Source organism: Zosterops lateralis, assembly GCF_965231275.1.
Source record: "Zosterops lateralis genome assembly, chromosome: 14".
Lineage (NCBI taxonomy): Eukaryota > Metazoa > Chordata > Aves > Passeriformes > Zosteropidae > Zosterops > Zosterops lateralis.
Window position 1 is genome coordinate 6,708,855 of NC_139774.1, and position 20,890 is coordinate 6,729,744.

The following is a 20,890-nucleotide window of genomic DNA, read 5'->3' on the forward strand; positions in this document are numbered from 1 at the left end:
AGAAGATCCAGTCAGTTGTCAGAAGTTCCATAATGGAAAATGAAATTCAAAAATTTGGACTAAGAAATCACTGAGAAACTGTCTTGTAGTCCTACTCCTTTCAACTAGAGTTGTGGTGCTGCTGCAACTACAATTCTGGATGAAACTAGAGTGTTGCAGAAGAGCCTGAAATCCTGGATTCACAGTTTCCAGCAAAGCTTGTTTCACATGGCCACAAGGCTGTATTTTGGCCGTTTGTTGTAGTCATGTAGTAAGGGAGGCTGAGGAAGTTCACAGTAGGAAAGAAAGTAGTTTTGACCTCTATTCAGTGGTTTTGGAGGGGTGGATTTTAGGTAGGTCATGTGTAGAAGATAGTTTATTTCCCAGGCACTGCTTCTGCTGCAGCTCTCATTCCATGTACTACTAGAATTATGTAATGGAGTTTAAATCTTGGCATGAAATGATTATTTAAAACAAAGCAAAGGTAAATTTTTCTGTCATTCCCAGGTCACAGAGGGACTGAAGTGCATATGAAAATAATTATTGAAAGAATATTACAGTTCTCATAAAGAAATAGGTACAGATGAAACACTTAGATTGTGGGATCGAGCACATGAGTCTCAAAATGCTTTTTTAAGAGGTAGAAATTACTAGAGAGGCACAAATGAATGCTCCCAGCAATGACTTCTCACTCATCTTTACTGAACACGAAGGCCCCAAACTGCCAGCAATCAGTTATTTCTGAAAACTGTGCCTGCCCTGAGATTTAAAGGCTGTCTGGATTCCTGCGAACATTTACACTGTTCCCCTGAAGAGATGATACCTGGCAACACAGCACCCATGGGTCATGCTGTGGATTTCACAAGCTTTCTTGTAGTCATTCAGCAATCCCAGCAACATCACTGCTGCTTGTCAGCCATTTTGAGTAAAGCACTCCAGGTCTTAAACCTCTTCACAGACTTCTAAAGTATTATATGGCAGTGGTGGTTTTGTATTAGTGTCTATAAAACCGTCAATCATAGCAGATTGGTTCATCTTACAGTCCTTCTACTTCTTGCCCAAGACATGCACTCACATTCACTACTGCATTTAATTTGCAATAAGTTTTAGCTCTTTGTAACTACTGTTAAAGCATCTATTTTCCGTATTTTCAGATTAGCTGAATTTGGCTACAGCAAGTGTTTATAAAGAAAGGTTTAGAATGAAAAATTTAACTTGATTTATGTTTTGTTTCATTCCTGTCAGTTCATGAAAACACTTTTTTAAAAAGCCCTGTGGAGTGCATTTATAGAGAGTGCTAACAATAAAAATTCTGGTTTGCAGTATTTACAGTGTTTTCTAGTTCACTGTGCTGAAAAATTGTAGTGCAATTTTTGCATGGCACAACTGATTGGATTCAAGTCATGAGTGACCATGAGGGTTATTGTCCCTTTTAAAATATTTCTGGTTGCAACAACATGGGCTCACAGCCACTTGTCACAAAAATTGCCAGAAACAGAGACCAGTGTTAGTGGCCCTGGCAAAGAACCAGAAGCTGAAATGTAGCATCCAGTCTAGAATCTGTTTCTTCAGCAGAACTCTGAGGTATATGGTTAAATAAGTTGATAAGGGATACCCATCTCCAGGTCTATCAGAACAGATTGGTGTTATTAACCAAAGCTGAATTGCACCACAATATAAAACTTGTGGGTATGAAGAAGAATTGTATGTTACCCTGAGGGAGAATAGCAAAGTGTAAAGAGATGAAGGAAACTTTAGGCCAGTAAGGAATAAAACGATAATTATAGAAACAAGCATACATCATTCATTTTGAACAGCCTGAGCTTGAAGTGCAGCATTTATAGTTACTAGAGCTCTGGAGGAGTCCAAGATGTGATCAGATGATTCAGATAAGCCTGCATAACTTAAGATGATTATTTTAATTTTTTTAAGCTGTAATTTTTATGACTTTTTTAATATTTTATTTACTGGAGGTTATATAATCTACTTCTGTATCTGTTTTCACAGTGGTTATGGATACCCGTGTTAGCAGTGAGCAAAAGCATTAGAAACAAACAGAAAAGGAAGAAATAGCTACAGCTATTCTGCATCAATCATAGGGTTAGCTTGAGTTGATCTACTTTATTTGAAAGTACCTAGCTATATCTAAGTGTAAATTGATTAATCTTGGAATTATGCAAACCTCAGAAGGTTTCTTTTTTTGGTTTACATTCTTCTTTTTGCCACACCTCTCCCTTCCCTCCCATCTCCTTCTCTCCTATTTTATTTTTTTGGTTTTTTTTACCATCCTATGCACCTCTGAATGTGAAATCTAAGCCACTTGGAGCATGACTTTTGCCTGTTGCTATTAGTCAACTCTTGCAGATTTCCACTATAGTTGGCAATCCTCAAGAGAAGGGGTAAGCGACCATTACTGAAATGTGATCTGACTACATCCGTTTTAGCTTGAGCTCACTTCATTTTTTCTGGCTGTGTTTTATTGTATGTAATTGTCATCTGTTAGTATTCCATGTGATATCTCTTCCCCAATGATCTACATTGCTTTTATAAAGGCTTGCTCTAAAATCTCACTGTAAATTAAAAAGCTCAATTCTCTTCTCAGTGAGTAAGATTAGGAAAACATGGATGCCCTCCAGCCATCTATTTAAACAACATTAACTCAAAACTCCCAATCCTATTGCTCAATTAGACTTGAGAAATGAAAAAAAAAATAGGTTCTTGTTCTGTAATATCCTATGAGACACTCATATTTGTGGTTTTTCAAAATTCTTGCACAATTTTTTTTCTGTATTTTGTCTGCATGGTAATTTCACCCAGAAGGAAGTCACTTCTGGAATCAATCACTCATGATGTAGTCATCTTCTCATCACTATCTCTCAATGTTTAAAAACAAACATGTGAGGTGCTAGAAATGTCAGCAGTTTTGCTTATTGAGTAACACTCCTGTGCATTTTTTTTAAAATTTAAAATACCTTTTTTTTTTTTTTAAATTGGTCTACCAATGTGAGCTATAAATTCAAGTTAGACTGAACATAAATTCAAGTCAAGCTGAATATAAATCCTTATTAGAATTAAATCTATCAGGGAATGTTTTCATTCTCATCTTCTGCATTTCAGTACACAGAAGAGCACTATAATGAAGTGTTCCTGGTGTTGGGCTACGAGCCAGGAACATGGAATGCTTACCCCAGCAAAAGGACTAGTGAGTGTCCTACTTGCTGTGCTAAGCCAAGTGATGTCTTCTCTGCATGTAAGTGTAAACCATTTTTACCACATTAATAAGCACATAAAGGTCCCTTATTATTTGTGTTTGATGAAGACTGGGTATGATGCTGAACCATCTCATGATGGAGCAGGAAACAATTCCTAACCATTCCTTAGGGAATGACTTTGCATTGTGCTTGCCAGCAACATTAAAGCCCATACTGTTGGTAAAGCAAGTGGGTCAGATGAGTCCTCAATGTTTAGGGAGCCAAAAATAAATGTGAATCTAGTATAGGTTTATTCTGAGTGTATTAATAATTTTACTTCTCTCAGATCATGGAAGTATCATTACTGGAATGTTTTTAGATAGAAATGCATCTGAAGAAAGAGCTGAATGAACAGAAAATAGCTGCTCAAGCACGTCTTTAATTACATCATGATGTAGCTAGCTCATTCACAAAATAAGAGTAAGCAAATGGTGAAAATTAAACTCTTTTTTGTTGTTTCTTTTTTAAACAATGCTTCTGATTTAACTCCATTTTTAATGCATGGTAACCAATAGTAACCCATGTGTTCCCACATAAACCAACTTATATCATGCAAGACGCTGTTTGCACTCATGCTCGTAAAACAGACTGTGCAGGGGTGGATGTGGAATTTAGTTCTGATAACAGCCTAGATGTGTGATACATTAAGAATGTAAGTGGCAAACTAATGTCTCTATGTCAGCTGAGTAGGAAAACCGTCAACAAGTGTTCTGCAATTCCCCTATGGAATTTATTTGTTTTGATGGACTTCCTTTGGTAGTTGGTACTATCAGGATGGCTTCATGTCAGGTCTCCTTAGTCCCATGGGACATATAAGCATGTCAGATTCTAGGTAAGGACTGTCAGCACCTCTGCTCTAAAATGCATCCGGGCAGGCTTTCTCAACTCATCCCATGCCTGTTTAACCTGGAGAACAGGAGGCTTAGGGGGAACCTTATCACTCCCTACAGCTCCAACAGGAGGCAGTAGCCAGGTGGGGGTCAGTCTCTTCTGCCAGGTAACAAGGGATAGCACAAGAGGAAACAGCCTCAGGTTGCACCAGGGGAGGCTTAGTTTGGATGTTAGAAACAATTTCTTCACTGGAAGGGTTGTCAGGTATTGGAAGAGACTGCCCAGGACAGTTCTGGAGTCACTAGCCCTGAAATGGGTGTGATACTTGGGGACATTGTTGCCCTGATTTTTTCAGCCTTCTGATGTTTACATTGTTGTACTAGAGTTTCCTCACAGACTTTCCAGTGATGTTGTGGCAACTGCCCTTCTTGTTTTAGAAACTGTTCTGAATATTTTGAAAACTGTGCATTCCTTCCTGGGGGAAGGACAAATTGATGAACTTCTAGTTTGACCAGTGGAGTCAAAGAGGTGCCAACCTTGTCCTCCAATCACTGATCAAACTCCAAAAACTATATAAGTCAAAATCCCAAATAAACTTCTTTTTCATTCTCACAACCTGATCAGGTGAGTGTAGTTCTTTGTGTCTGTCTAGCAACAGGACATAGCTTAGTGATGAACATGGCATTATGGGGTTAATGACAGGACTCAATGATTTTAGAAGCCTTTTTCAGCCTTACTAATTCCATGATTCTGTGCCTTTACCCTGCTATGCTCTATTCCACTTCCCAATGCCTCTGCAGTTGTAGCAGCCTTGTTTTCCTCTGCACTGCACGGTGATGTCAGTAACTCATTCTCCATGGAGTCATGGCTTGTTACTATTGTCTAAATAAAACTCTGGTTGTACCATACAAAAAGTCAAATAAATTAGCCATAGATGCCTGGTCAATTAGATAAATGTCTGTGGCAGCCAAACCAAGTAAAACCAAGCTGTGGGCAGGTCAAGAGGAGTTCAGACCCTGGCAAGCCTCTGTCCTGAGGCCATGCAGGCTCAGTGCAAAGCTGTGATGTGTTGCTGGGCTGCAGCTTCAGTTCACACATGATGCTTCCAAAAATCATCACATAAATTGTGATGCAAAGCTGCTACATCTTTCTTGCCTATTTATGTCCCACTTTTCCAGAGACAATTTCAAAAAGAAATCCTGGGCTCCTGAAAATTTTCTAAAAAGCTTACTTTGGATATGTCATCCATAGAAAGAAAATCTCACTATTCAGCTATGTTCAGCTATGTCACCATATTTAATTTTATATGCAAGAATTTCAGAACCTTTTTTCTGAAAAAATGATCAATTGTTTTAAAGATCCTGACTAATAAATACTATGATGATTCTGTAACTTTATTTTAGTGAGAAGAAACCGTGTATGGGCTCACTTAGTGTCTTATCTTTTTTCTTTTTCTATCAATCTCCAGTAAGTAAAATGTAAGGCACATAACATGCAAATTCTACCTAGCTCTGAAGTTCTTTGACGTTTGAGTGGGCTAGGCATAATGATCACTGCAAAGCCTATCTTCCCATCCCTTGCATTTGAATGTGGCTCGTCAAAACACCAGGAAAGTAGGAGCAATTTCTATTCCATACACATACAAATATATATCTCCCAGAATTCTCTTTTTCCTCCACAAATATTTTGGCATAGCTTTTTGTACTCTCGTCAGCATTACAGAACTTTGCTTTATAAATTGTCATTGCTCTGATTATGGCCAGAGAAGCTTTTCCTTGTAAAAGGAATGAAAATTTTACAGAGGTAGATACTAGAAACTTCTTTTATAAGTAGATTTTGTTCAGGGCTAGAGAAAGCTGGATGCCTGATAACTGGAAAAGAGAGCAAGAATAAGAACAATAACCAAGTGCAAGCAGAAGTTATGAGAGGGTTTGATTAATGTGCACAACTGGCTACAAGGGTCAGAAGTAGTGTGGATGCAACTATAGACATATTCCAAAAGCATTATTTTGAAACACTGCATTGGGAGCCAAGTTTATCCAGCACTATTACCAACTTATTTCTGAAATTTCTGGAGAGAAGAAACCATATTAAGGTCTCAGAGATGTAACTAGAGTTTCAAAATATGTTTAGCAATGGAACAATACAGAATGTTGAGGATGCTACAGATAATGATACGAAGTCCAGAAAGACATATAGTGGTGAAAATGTTTCATATAGTACAAGCGATTATATAAGAGGATTTTCTTTTCTCCTTGTCTCCTCATCTCCTGCAGCTCTGTACTGTTGCTAAGTCAAAGCATCCACTAACAGAGACTGTTTCAGTTGAAAACCTAAATGTGCATACATTCAGGCCACAATGTCCAGTTCCTCATCAGGATTCCTTGGCTCCATCAGAGCTTTGTAGAGCTATGGCACGACAGCAAAGAAGCTTTAGAGGTGAATCAATACAAGACCAAGCAGGGATAGGCAGATGTTTCCATCTGGCATTACTAGGTCATCCTGGATTAGTACATGGCCAGCTGTGGGATCTCCTCAGAAGAGATGTAAGCACCAGCTACTGGCATTTATAGGGATTGTGCTTGTTGTGAGCCCTGAACAAGGTTCATAAAGGAATTTAGGGTAGCTGTACAAAGCATCATGGCAACTCAGAACAGCCTCATTGGCAAAATGTAGAGGATTTCAGACCCCACTTTTTATGATCCTTGAGGAGGCACCATGAGGCTTCAGAGATTTTGTTGATCCTTTATGGATCTTACCCAAACTGCATAATCAGGAATTCTTTCAAAACAAGTCCTTCCATGACTTGAGCAGATGCTGATGGGACCATCAGGTGAAGATGGACACCTGCAAACCCCTAAAATTAATGGGAGATGAGCAGAAGGTAAGGATGAAGATGTTTTACTAATCGTAGCATATGTCCCACATGGATAAATCCATCTTCAGTTTTCCCTTGTGACAGATCCAGCAGCTTTTTATGAGCTACAGACTTATATAGAATAACTGACAGTATTGAGACGAAGAAATTCCACTGGAAGCCACTGAAGTAAAACTGTGCATGCAATTTATCCTCCTGAGATCCTGGGGAATTTGGCAAACACAGCTCAGGATAATTTGTTCAATAAAAAGCAGGTGCTATTCTAAGCTCTACAGTTTTCCAGGACAGATTACCAAAGAAATAATTTAGAAGAGAGGACATAAATGAAATACATTTGCTGGCAAATGTTGCATTTTTAGCTTATATCTGTCAGATTTTCCAGGATTATGCTTTCCATACTGCCAGCTGCTCAGTATTCCAATCCTTGTGCAGGAAACCATGTTAGTAAACATTTAAACACAAATGAAAGTGTTTTCCTGGATAAAGGCTTGAATGCTTAAAACCTTGCAAAACTGAAGCCCAGCTTAGCTGCCTCAACCTGTTTTCCAAGGTGTCACTGCAGCCATGACATCTTTGTTAAAGAAATACATTGTTTACATACAATTTGGAATTGTTGCTCGTTAACTAGAATGAGAGGTCCTATTTAAAATATACACTATTTATGATTGGAGGTAATTTGACTACTAAACTTCTGGGCTTTTCATTAAATCCTTTCATTACTATTTTATTGAGGAGCTCAGAACATTGCATATGCAGGTAATGATTACAGATAACAAATGTGTCTCATTTTTTAGTGTGAATATATGTTGTATTGAATTTAATCACATCTGTGCTTATCTACTATAGAGAGATGAAGAAAGATAGAGCCTTGGGATGGGAACAGAAGAATTTATTTCACATATATAATACTTGTCCTCTTTTTTTTTTTTTTCCTTCCTTAACAAATTGTATAATTAAAGCTGCTAACAATTTTCCCTTCTAGTATTCTCCATAAGCTTTCACATACTCAGAACTTCTTCAAAGTTACCATAAGAGCTGAATTTCTTGGTTTCTGGCCAAAGATTAATTCTATTTCAATGACTAAAATAAAATCCACTTTTTGAAATCAGTAAGGCTAAAATTATTCCTATTCCCTTTTAATACCAAATGTATATATGAGTTGTTTTCACACATATAATCCCTAGATGACAGAATAGTAAATTTTGGAACTCATTATAAAAATAATACTTATTAAGAAGTATGCCAGAGTAAAAGTGGTTGGATATTAAGTGGTTAAAATGCATTAAGTGGGTAAAACAGTGGTTGAAGTCAGCTATTAATAGCAGGTAATTTGGAATTGCTTAATTTAATTTCAGAGCAATGAACTGTCCCTGGAGGTTCATGCTGGTGGTGTGTGGTGAGAGGAATGATATGCTGTCCTCACCTGGACAAAATAGCAGAACCTTAGATTTACAACCTTTGGAGCTCTGCATCTAGATCACAATAACCAGTGCAGAGAAGAATATTTTCATGTCGTTCACCATTGATTCTTAAATATGAGTTTTGGAGCCTTGTTAGTGGTGCTGGACATGGAATTAAGAAATTTGGCCCAAAAGATTTGTCATTACTTTAATCTCATGTGCTACATTAGAGCCTTATTAAGGTTTTAAGTAATTTTAAATGCATGCTGTAAGTCTTTAAAGCAGCTTAGTGGGGTTTTTTAGCATTTCCTTTGGAAACCAGGAAATAAAATGAGAAAAGTCATTGTTAATGTACTGTTGATTGTTTTTGCCTCAGAGAGCTCACAAATATCCAATATGTTTATTCAATACAATGTGGTCTGTGTTACTGATTAATTATTTGGCTCCAGTAAAAGAGTAGCAATATTTGTAATTGTATTCTACGGACCTCCAAGTATTTTACTGCTGGTAACCTTCCCCTTTTCCAAACCTTCACCTTTCCAGAAAATAGTGACTTCTTTACTCCATCACAAAACAAAATTTTAATACTCAAATACATTAGAGCCTCACAGACTAGAGGAGCAGAATGCATCCTTTAAGTTACATACAGAGAAGCCAAAAAGTCTTTTCAGCATTCAAGCTCAGCTACTAAGACAATTCTAGGCAGTGTAAATATTACTACAGGGGTCACACACCCCATATTCTTTCTGAAGCCACTATCAGCTTTCACTTGTGTTCTTCTTCAAGTGTGGAGTGTCTCTGGTCTCTGACTCCCAAAACATATACCCAGGCTGTTTTCACTCCATGCAAATTGTTCTGCATTTCTCATCCTTGCTAATTTGACCATAATAACTCATCTTCCCAATCCCTGCACTTGTTTTCCATTTGAAGCATAGCAGGCTTCTTGTCACTATGTTAAATATGTTGCATGATTCTGGTCTTCATAATTCACTTCCAGACCAGGTTCAGTTCTGCCTCTTATTCATAGCAAGTGTACAACCTTGCTAGACTCATAGCTTAAGTCCTTACTCCTTAAAATAAGAAACTCCAAGGGCTATCAGTAATTAATCTAAGAAGGTCAAACTGACTGTAATTTTAATTATATATCAATTATTTGGTGGCATTCTTCATTCACTGACATTTGTGTGCCTGTTTTCCTTTCCTGTTTGATCTGTTTGGGCCATGGTATCACAGCTGTCTTGAAAATATTGTCCATTTCCAAAAATAAGAATGAGCTAATGATTTACATATAGAATTATGTTATTGATTTTTTGGGGGGTCAGGTGATTATTTTTCTGCACAGACAATCAGTTCAAAAGCTTAAATTTTGGAAGAGTGGCTCTTAGGGCTATAAAAGTAGAAACCAGAGGTATTGATCAGGGTAGCAGAGGGGAAAAGTCATTGTAGACTCCTTGATAAACTGTTTTCCTTTGCCTGCTTCAGTATCTGCTGTCTACCTGATTGAAGCCCTTTTAGTGTTAAAATTTGTAGTGTGAAGACTTCTGTGTCTTCATCAGTTTTTGGAGAGGAAAAGCAGAGTACAAAACCTATCACACTTCCATGGGATATACACAAGACGTCAAAGAGATAATTGATGTTTGTGTCTGATTGTCATGGACACTTCTCATTCTGCTTTGGCAATACTTCTCCACCTTTAGCACACATATGTGTGGTTCAGTGGGTCCCAGAAGTGCATCACTTAATAAAATATTGACTCATATATTGATTAGTTTAGTAAGGCTTCCTAGAATTTTCTGATTAGTTGCTCTTAATGGTTCTCTTTCTCGTTCTTTCTCCTCCTATCACTTTTTCTCTCTCTTGAAAAATAATCTTAGGGAATTAAATGAAAGTGGAATTTAGTGGATAATCCTCAATCTGTTGCAGCAGGCAGAGTTCTGTTTGGATCTGAAGATATCTTGCTATGGATTAACAAAAGCTTCATATGACCAGAACATGCTATTTGTGTTACACAATATAACATTGAGCCACTAGTGTTGGAAAACACTCATTTTCTCATATCATCCACTTTTTGGAGGGGAGGAATTCTGGCAGAAGATTATTATGGGTATGTATGAGATCCCCTTTAAAGTGCATTTCTCACCAATGTACAGAACCAGACATATTTTTCAGCAGAACATGGAGCATTCAAAAAGTTGAAGATGATAAATAGCTCAGAAGGAAAGGTAGCCTTTTATTTCAAGGGTTCACGTCAAAGTCCAAGATGACATTCAGTAAAAAAAACAATTTCATACATGATTACCTGCATCATTTGCAGGCTTAAATGCAGGCTAATGCAAGCTTAAAAAGTAAATAACTTCTTATTCCATGCGTTCCAAAAGATCCTTATCATCCTTCGTTTATCTTAAATAGCTACTTCACATATATTGATCTTTTATTTCTGCTAATAATATGTGTATATTGGTTTAGGTATGGTAAAAATGATATTTCTTTAATGTTTTGCTGGCTGTCGGCAAACAGAGAAAAGTTCTATTTTGTAAGACTAATATTTAGTTTCATACACAATGGCCAGATTTCACAGCTAAGCCTACACATAGTGTTGTTCTTTACTGAATATGTGTGAAAATGTCCTTCCACTAGATCTGAAAAAATAGAATTGATCCTCAAGATTCAAAAGTCTGTTTTAAACAATAGTGACTTTCCTTTTTAGTGATGATCAACTGTTTCACTAAGATTCTTGTATGATTTACTGAATTTCCACTGCCTGCTGTCATTTTTCAGTAACCATAACGTAGTAATTACTCTGGGTCAAATCTGGTGTTTTGTGCCATGTATTTTTCATCTGGCAGCTGCCAATAGCAGAGGATAAGAGCAAAAGATAAAGGCAGAAATATCTCTGGTAAAATCTCTCCTCTTCCAGAAACAGCTAGAGAGTTCCTATAATGAAATGCTATCACTGAGTTTAATGGATTTTAAAATATTTTTTTTCTCTTTGAATTTATATAAATATCTGGGCTCTGCATCACCTCACTTATTAAAAAGAAAAACATTTTCATAAGTTTTCAGTCAGGGATAATATCATTGCATGCTCTATGCCCTTTACGTAAGAGAGAACAAGTAAAGCTGCTGTAGTCAACTTTTTCCACGTTGCTTAGGACATCACATGAAAAAACATTATGCAGCTGAGGTAGTCATTTACATGGGAAAGTATTTGTTACATTTCTCTTCTGCTTATGCAGTCACTGGTGGTTTTTCATCAGCATTAAAGCCTCCTTTTTTGACAGCAGTTATGTTAAAAATATTACCATTATATAAATAAGAGGATATCACTGTGTGTCAGACTGAATATCCAATATTCAGTCTGACAAGGCTTGCATATTAATTTTCTGTCACTACTATACAAATACCCCAGAATCACACTAGACATAATCCTCACTATTCTCTCAATAGTTTTCTTCAACCTACCACCATCACCCCTCTTTTACCTCAGTTTGTCTGAGCCAGTTGGCAGGTGTTGGAACTTGTGAAAATACGTATCTCCCTCTACCCACTCTTTTTTCATATGGATGAAAAAAATATATATAGTCCCTTTGGAAATGTCTCACATTGAAAAAAGATGATTACACATTCTGATATTAATTAAGTTCTAAGCACTTCATATGAAAAAATTAAAAGCAAGTAATATTCATTATTTAATTCACAATTTTCTGTTTTGCTGTTTTCTTCACTTTTTGGCTTAATGCAAAGCTAAATTTCTCCTTATTTAGAAGAATCAAGTAAGCAGATTATTTCTGGACATTAAAATAGATAACCAGACCAAATTCAAACAGCAAAGCTCCTACTTACTGCACCAGAGCTATTCTCAGGCAGGTGCTCACCTAAATAAAATTAGGTGGCTGTAAAGACATTACACCTCCACAAGTATACACTCCAGTTAAATTCAGACTCTCACCCTCTGCTTTTTACAGCATCATGACAATTTAGGCCATAATCCATTATCACAAGGAAGCATGCAGTGAATGCAAGAGTTTAAAGTCATCAAAAGTCACTCACTAAATCGAGTTCAAAAAGATAAGTACATCTCAAATGGACACTTTAGACTGTTCCTTTCTCATCTCTCCATCACCTAAAATATCTCCTCACCCCGGTTTTTGTGCATTGGATATTTTCCCTAGGGACAGCTGTAGTCCCTAATTTCATTGGTGCTCAACGAGTTTTAGTCTCATTCTTTGAGAAAGGATCTTCCTTACCTAATAATTATAGTTACCTGACTATGGTGATGGGCTCTTTTCTTCTGTAATTTATGGTTCTTTTGTGGTACTTTCAGCAGTCTTTTTATTGATTGTATAAGGAAGGTATCTTGTTCTAGGTAAACAGCTTCCTGCTTTGAGATATAAGTTTACATCTACTTCCAGTGAAGTTATCTGGATGTCCATTTCTATCATCAGCTGTCATATCTTTTTAGAAAAGAACATGAATACATCTCTTTCTCCTATGTTGTCAAAAAGCCTCCCTGGTGCTTGTTCAGAACTTCCATTCACAGAAAACAGCTCATTTTCTAGAATGGAGAAATTCCTTTTTGTCCAGAGGGCCAGGAAAAAAAAATATGTGCCACTTAAGATCAATTTACATTCCAGTATGTCAGCTGAAGTGGAGTGTAAAGTTTTAGCTGATCATCTGTATAGAATAAAATAGAAGATATGAAGGAAAAATATTTAGTGGTATTGTAAATCAGTTAGCTGGAATGTAGGTTGAGAGCTTTCTGCAATAGCATTATGCAGTGTAAGAAACACTTTTTGAAGATCCTTACTGAGTTATAATTTAACTTTGGGTGATTTCCCAGTTCTTAGATGAGCACAAAACTACCTGCAAGAATCTGTACTGGATATGCCCTGGCTTTTCCTTCAGGAACAGACTGACTTCAGTGGAACAGGGATTACTGAGAGGATGAGGCCTGTCATGTGAGAAGATTCCCAAAATTGCTGAGATTTTCAGCATTAGGTGTTGGGTAGGATCTCGGTTTCTTAGTAGGCAAAACTGGGAAAATGGACAATTATATCTTATCATTCATATTAAAAGAAATCTGTATTGCAATAGAAATCTGTTTTAAAAAGTACTGCACTAAATAGGCTATGGAGCATGAAGATGAAAAAACCCCTCTTCAGCTCTGACATCCTGTATCAGGTTGTGGATTTTTGTTTGTTTGTTTTTTTTTAATCTCTGTATTTATATGTTTGTGTCATATGAGTTATGGCCATAAACAGAAACACAAAATGTTCTACCTCAATATGAGGAAGAACTTCTTTATGTTAAGGGTGGCAGAGCCCTGGAACAGCTGCCCAGGGAGGTTCCTGGAGTGTCCCTTTCTGGAGACATCCCAAGCCCACCTGGACACGTTCCTGTGTCACCTGCTCCAGGTGACCCTGCCTTAGCAGGGAGGTTGGACTGGACGATCTCCAGAGGTCTGTTCCAACCCTAATGATTCAGTGGGTCTGTGATTTTCTGAGCTTGCATTCACATTAATCAAGCCCCCAGCTTCACTCTGTTTTTCATTTGCAGTCTTACACAAGTTACTGATGGTCTCACACAAGCCACCTCTTTTTCTGCATTAAAGTTTCCTGTGAGTGGGGCTGCAGGTGCAATGGTTTGCAAAGCTGCAGTTCAGACTGCGCCAACAGAGAACCCCAGTACACTCCAGTTATCCTGATGAATGCTAAAAAATAAGTAATCAAATGATCACCCTGACAGAAGGTAGGAATGTATATGTAGGTATATATATAACTTTTCCAGCTGGAGTGGCTGGCACTCACTGTAACAAGGGGAAGGAAGGCTGCAGGGTACTGAGCCAGCTTCAAATGAGCCAGTGCATCTCTCTCTGCAGGACAGGGCTAGGCAGAGCTACTGACCTTAAAACTGCCTCTGCTTTGGAGCTTATTTGAATGTATGTCTACAAGGTACTGTAAAAAATCAACCATCCTATAAGGATGTGCATCTGTTACTGGTCACCTGTGTCTAATGCTTTATCTAATAATTTAATAATTCATTATTCAATTCACAATTCAATTCTCTATTGGAGAAAGAGGTAGTCATTACTTAAGCATATAGGAGTTTAATTGTACTGGGACTGAGACTTGGAAAGAGTTCCCCTTGACAAGAGATTTGCTTCTCTTCCTTTCATCCATTCACTCCTATTCTTCCTTTTTAAATTTTTGTGCAACTGTAACAGAATTTAGTGACATATGTCAATAGAGTGAATGCAGCATAAGAGATAACAATGCAAACACAGTCCAAATTAACAATAAACTTTTTCCAGATTACCATTAGTCATGAACGTTTTAAACCCTAAAGACTCTAAAGCATGATTTGGATGGCCATGAAGAAGACATATAATATGAATAATATGGGAAATATATTAAAAGAGTAGATTAATTTCCTCAGGTATTTTTAATGTAGTTAGTTTCTATAGTTTTTTATTATCAACTTTCACTTTTTAGATTTTATGTGAGTTTTGGCATGCAGGTTATGTTTAGGTGGTTTAGTCGCTACAGCAGAAGTTAGTTAAAGGGATTCATCTATATTTCTAAATCATATATTTTCAAGCAGGGAAAGAGTGACTGTAGGGGGTTTTTGCCCCATCAAGTTATTAATGATAGAATTTAACTTAATTTTGAAATCTACTTTAGGTCAGTAGTTTTGGTACTCTTTTATAACAAAAACAGTTTGTGTCCCAGCATTACAGCTCACAGCAGCCAGGAGTGCACCATGGCTGTGACAAACTCATAGGCAGGCCTTGTTCCCCTGACATGCTCAAGCAGGGCAGGCCCCGTGTCCACACACCTTTAGCTCTGCTGGTACAAACACTGGAGTATATAAAATATTCAGTTTCATGGTATCATAAACAAGGATAAAGTCATATTTTAATAGCACTTAGATCCACATCTGTTGGGAAAGATGGGACAGGAAGGGCTTGCGAATATGACTGCCTGGTAAGAAATACTGGAGATGTAAAACCTGTGAGTGAAATAGAAATGAAGGGCAGCTTTGAGATGTGATCATAGCAGGCAGGAAGACGGTGATTAGCTGGAGTCAGGTTGAAGGACAGAAAACAAAAGGACCCAAGGATGTAGCCCCTCTCCACCCTGCCAAGGCATCAGGGAAAAAGTAGATAAGAAAGCAGTCTTTAGAGTTTGAATACAGGATGATATGGTAATATAGTAGTTCTCATAGGCTGCATGCAAAGTTTGAAAGTTTTGTGTCTCGCGCCGTTTGGTCACTGTAAATTAGAATATTCAACACAAAAGGAGATATAATGTATTGTAACAAGGTCCTCGCTCTCTTGCTCTTGCTCCTACCCCTCTTACCCCTGTTAGTTTTTCTACCTCCCTTACCTCATACTCTATCTCTCTCCCTTTCTCTTTTGGGGCCTCCCTTCAGCCCAGGCTGGTGGCTGAAGGCAAAGCCCTCTTTATCCACGACCCTTGCAATAAAACCACCTGTTTCTAGAATATCTCAGGTCTGCAGAGTTCCTTCTCCCTGCTGTCCATGAATGTTCCTACACACACACACATCTTCTATCACGACACTTCTTCAAAGGGGCCCAGTCCTGGTGAGGTGAGGTGACCAACTGTGTCTTGCTGAGCAACTCCTTATTCCAGTGATGGGACCTCTGGCTTACTGTTATACACTGTGTGAAAGTATTGAAGTGTCTGAATAACTATAGCTGCAGGATTAACACCAAACTGATATTAGCAAGTTTTTTTACAGTAATTCTAAATGACTGTCCACCTGAAGGATATTCTTTTGGTCCTTCTTATATATTGCATCACTTTACGAGAGCAAAAGAATTTTATTTACACCCATGTTCATTAATTTACTAATAAAAATACATGTACTCTCTTAGGCACCAGACTATTTTGATGCTAAAATGATTGCTTTATTTATGGGTGTTTTTTGATCAGTCTTGACAGTCTTCAATTTTAGGCATGTAGCTGCAGCATAAAAACATTGCCATTAAACTACTTGGGCACAAACAAGTGAAAAAAAAGTCCCACATTTCTGATCTGAACATTAATTTCCACTGGATTATGTAGCTTTTGCTGGTAATTTGTTAAAGCTCTGCAAAAATAACTGATAAACCACATCTATAAATAGTGTGCAGAGGTACAGCTCTAAATGATTTTGAAACTTTGCTTATGATTTCTATTACATGTAATGTTTTAAATACATGTTGTATGTTCAGTAAGGACAATCAAATAATTAGCTCCAATTTTAAACCACATCAGGTGTACAAATATATTTTTCTTAATAATTTTAAATTGTCTCTTGATCCAAAGATATTTTTATGTACAATTTTCAGAAATTGGGAGCCTGATCTGACTAATTTTACCTGAACACAGGTACAAGTCCATGTGATGCACTGCACACTCCTGTTACACTAATCTGAGGGGTAAGAGGAGGAGGGAATTTTATACAAGAAGTTTGCAGTCCCATTATGAAAGAAAGCAACTGGAAGAAAAGACTTCCTAAAACTTTAGTGCGCCCAGCTGTAAGGATGTACTTTATGCATTAAATAAAACTGATACAAAATCTGTAAGGTAAAATACTGCAGTGTTGTAAAATGACATTTTTGCTGATCTCAGTCACGATTTACTGAGGTAAATGCTAGAATTTTAGCTACTTCCATTAATGCTTGAGTGGTGTCTTAACTTTCCTATTTTTTCTTCAATCTTCTAAATATTAATGATTTTGCAGAAATAATTTTCTCTATATAGTAATTTTTTGTATTAATAGGGTTCAAACTTCTGCAAAGTAATGGTAATCCAATGTGTTCAATTACTTTGATAACATTCTGCAAATACTTAAACTTCTGTCTGTATTCTGATTGATGTCAACACATTTATTCAGATGTTTAACATGGAACACCTTTGCTAGTGTTCAGTTGGCCCTTCAGAACTTCAGTGTCCAAGAAAAGTGATGCACAATACAATGATAGTCCCTTCCTGAAGCATATGATGATTTTTTAATAAAGAAAACCTTTCATCTTGGCTATAAATAAATGGTATCTAAGTTCATCTTTTATACCTCTGTCTTGGTCCTTGAGTTTCCAAAACTAATTACAGGGCATCTTCCACAATGGGAAGAGGAAAATGTCCTGATTATTAGAATTAAAATCATATATGCATATTAACTCTTTTAAAATGTTTCTGTAAAGCACTAAGAATAATTTTCCCTTTACTTGTAGCTATTATTTCTCAGTCTATGATTTATTCTTTAAAATCATGAGGTCAAGAGGCTGTCAGAGGAAACCATCTTGGCTATTAGATAGCTGTAAAGAGAATACAGAACTTTTTGTTGAGATAAAATTTTAAGTTGCATTATGAAGAGTTTCTTTTAAAGCTTATGAAATAATTTTGGCAAAATTCCTCTCTGGTGATGCTTTTCTGAGAGATGAATGAAAAGAGGGAAGTGTGCTAAAATAAGTATCTGGGATTATTTTAGTGGAAGTTTTTTGTCAAAATAATATGAAAGCCTGTGTCATAAAATCCTGTAAAAATTGAAATTTCCATTTCTGTATTCAGGTAGTAACCAGAACTGGTTCTATGAGGGTCAAAAATACCTCATACCTGTCTTACTCCCAACACCAAACTACCCTCATGGTAGGCTCATCAAGTTTTATCTCATTTTCTACTGAATTTTCACCCATTTTTAGTTTCTTCTCACAGGATTTTTTTACAAAGCTCTTTCTATGTGAAAAAAAAAAAGTTACTTGAAAACCTAGCAACTTTTCCTTTCCCCAGTCAATCATTTTGGCCTTTTATTTGGCTTAGAACTAAGATCCTACCATTGCAGGTATGAAGTCTGATTTTTCTTAAATTACAAAAAATATTAAAAAAATTAAAGAAAAAAAAAAAAATAAATTAAAAAAAAAATAAATTAAAAAAAAACCAACAAGCGGAAGGAACCCACTTTTTGGTATGGCAGTATCCAGGTAAAAGGAAGGAAGGAGAAAGAAGGTAAATTTGAGGAGTCGTGTGAGTCCAGCATTAGCAGCAGCAAAGAGAGTGGGCACTAACTTCTCACAGTATCAGTGACAACACGGCCTCTGCAGCTGTGGGGAGCGGTCTATTGCCACCTGAAAGGCCACACGCACTTTGCCGTGCAGATATTCCCCCACCTAACTGTTAAATGCACAGTCCGCACATTTCCGCAGGAATGTCCGCTCCAGCGCAAACCCTGGCACTGCAGCAATTCTCCCGCCCTCCACATATGAACTCCGGCTTCCTGTGCCGTCGGGATTGTTCCCCCTTTCTATTTAGGTGCATGATACACACATGCAGCCTGCACGGGGTGTCTGCCAGCAGAGCGTGCGGGGAGGTGCTGCTGGAAACATTCGGCTCATGCGAACCCGAAAACCATCGCATCCCCCGGGGAGCCGCGGCCGCCCGCACGGGAGGGATGTGGGGCCGGGGCTGTGAGAGATCGGGGAGGCTGTGGGGGACCCGGCAGGGATGTGAGAGACCCGGCAGGGCTGTGAGGGACTCGGCAGGGATGTGAGGGACCCGGCAGGGATATGAGGGACCCGGCAGGGCTGTGAGGGACCCGGCAGGGCTGTGAGGGACCCGGCAGGAATGTGAGGGACCCGGCAGGGATATGAGGGACCCGGCAGGGCTGTGAGGGACCCGGCAGGGCTGTGAGGGACCCGGCAGGAATGTGAGGGACCCGGCAGGGATATGAGGGACCCGGCAGGGCTGTGAGGGACCCGGCAGGGCTGTGAGGGACCCGGCAGGGATGTGACGGACCCGGCAGGGCTGTGACAGGCCCGGGGGACTGTGAGGGACCCGGGGGGGTTTGAGGGACCGGGCAGAGCTGTGAGGGACCCGGCAGGCCGTGAGAGGCCCGGAGGAGCTGTGAGGGACCGGGCAGGGCTGCGAGGGGCCCGGGGGAGCTGTGCGGAGCCGGGGGGAGCTGTGCGGAGCCGAGGGAAGCTCTACGGAGCTGGGGGAGCTGCTCGGGACCCGCATCGCTGTCCTTGGTGCTCAGCCCTGCCGCGCTCGCCGCCGCGCAGCCCCGCACAGCCATGATGGGGCTGCCCGCTCCGGGAAAACAAGCAGAGCTGCACGGGCATTCCTGTCCGCAAAACACAGCTGCCCTACCACTCCATACACCGGCGCAAGCGATTAATTACGAGATAAAAGGCTTCGTTAATATGGCACCAAATCCTATGGACACCCCGGCATGTACCACCATCACACACACCCGCCGCTCACCCTCCCTGCCCATGTCAGAGCGACAACATTTGTAAGAGAAATAAAACATTCTAAGCTGCTAGAGACAGATGAATGCGATGCCACTATCCAAACCTCTGGCATTCTCACGACAGCTCAGCAAATTCGCAGATTCTTCACCCCCCCCGCCCCAGCCCTCCCTCTCCCCCCACCCTCCCAAACAGAATCAGAAAGCACATCTTACCGCTGGATGAGAGAGAGGAACACAAGTGCCCACACCATCATTTTGAGAGAAAATGCAGGATTCAAGAATGCAGTGCTCCCCGGGCTTGTTGGATTTGGAGGAATCATCTCTATTCCAGCCCCCCCCCCCCCCCCCCCCCCAGCTTTTTCCCCCCTTTCCTCTTGGTTGCAGATGGATCCGTCCCCTTCTTTAATTTTTTTTTTTTTTTCGGTAGTAGTTCTCCCTCCTCCCTACCAGGTCCCGTCAGTGGGATGAGACATTGCGCCCAGCTGCGGGAATTAATATGCAGGGGGAGAGAAATTAGATCTACACAAGCCCTTTGCAGATATAATCAGAAAACGTCAGCTCAGGCAGCAGCTTCCAAATCTAGGGAAATAATATAATTGGGAGAAAAGGAAAAAAATGAAACCCAAACAAAAAGCGAAAATCACAGACACTCACAGAATAAAAATAGTCAAGGAAAGGAGCACATACACATTTAGGGAACCACTGACACACATGCAGCAAAATCCAATAAAGCAACAAAGAGTAAATGAGAAGAAAAAAAAAAGAAAGAATAAAGCAATGGAGCTGCTGCCTGAATGCAGATTAACTCTGAGGTCAAAGTGGAAATGATGCACTCTGCTGCAGCACAGATTAACACATGCGTGGTGTCAGCCAGGGTGCTTTTTAACCTTTGATTACACATATGCAGGCAGTCTGGATTTTCATTTTGGAGCTGGGAAGGATTTGGCAGGCATAAAAAAGGAGGTTGGAAGGAAAAGCTTGCCCTATGCTGCTGAGCATCCTCATTTTTCTAAACAGCGTGGAAATCGTGATTGCAAAGGAGGAAAAAAATGAAAGGTTGGAGGGGGGAGTGGAAAAGGGAGGGATGGTTGTTGCTAAGTAACCCAGGAAATGGGGAAAGCAGCATTGGTGGAGTCAGTATGAATGAGGTGATTTAGTGTGTGATAGGATTAGGGGGAATATGCAAGGATTTTATCTCCCCTCCCCCTAATAAAATGAGGCTATAGAGACACAGGAAACACTTCCTGGCCAGAGAGGAAACACTAGAGGACTATGGAAGATGAAGATTGCCAGATTTT

At 39.1% G+C, this 20,890-nt stretch overlaps 1 protein-coding gene across 2 annotated transcripts in view; it reads right to left on the reverse strand.

Moving 5' to 3' along the window:
• The window catches only part of GABRG2 (gamma-aminobutyric acid type A receptor subunit gamma2), a 66,492-nt gene extending 46,575 nt beyond the window's left edge, over positions 1 to 19,917 (reverse strand). For both annotated transcript variants that reach the window (XM_083871741.1, XM_083871740.1), the window contains exon 1: positions 19,806 to 19,917. In XM_083871741.1, coding sequence (XP_083727867.1) covers positions 19,806 to 19,912 — 107 coding nt within the window. In that variant the 5' untranslated portion in view covers positions 19,913 to 19,917. The remainder of the gene's footprint in view (positions 1 to 19,805) is intronic.
• Positions 19,918 to 20,890: the final 973 nt, after the last annotated feature.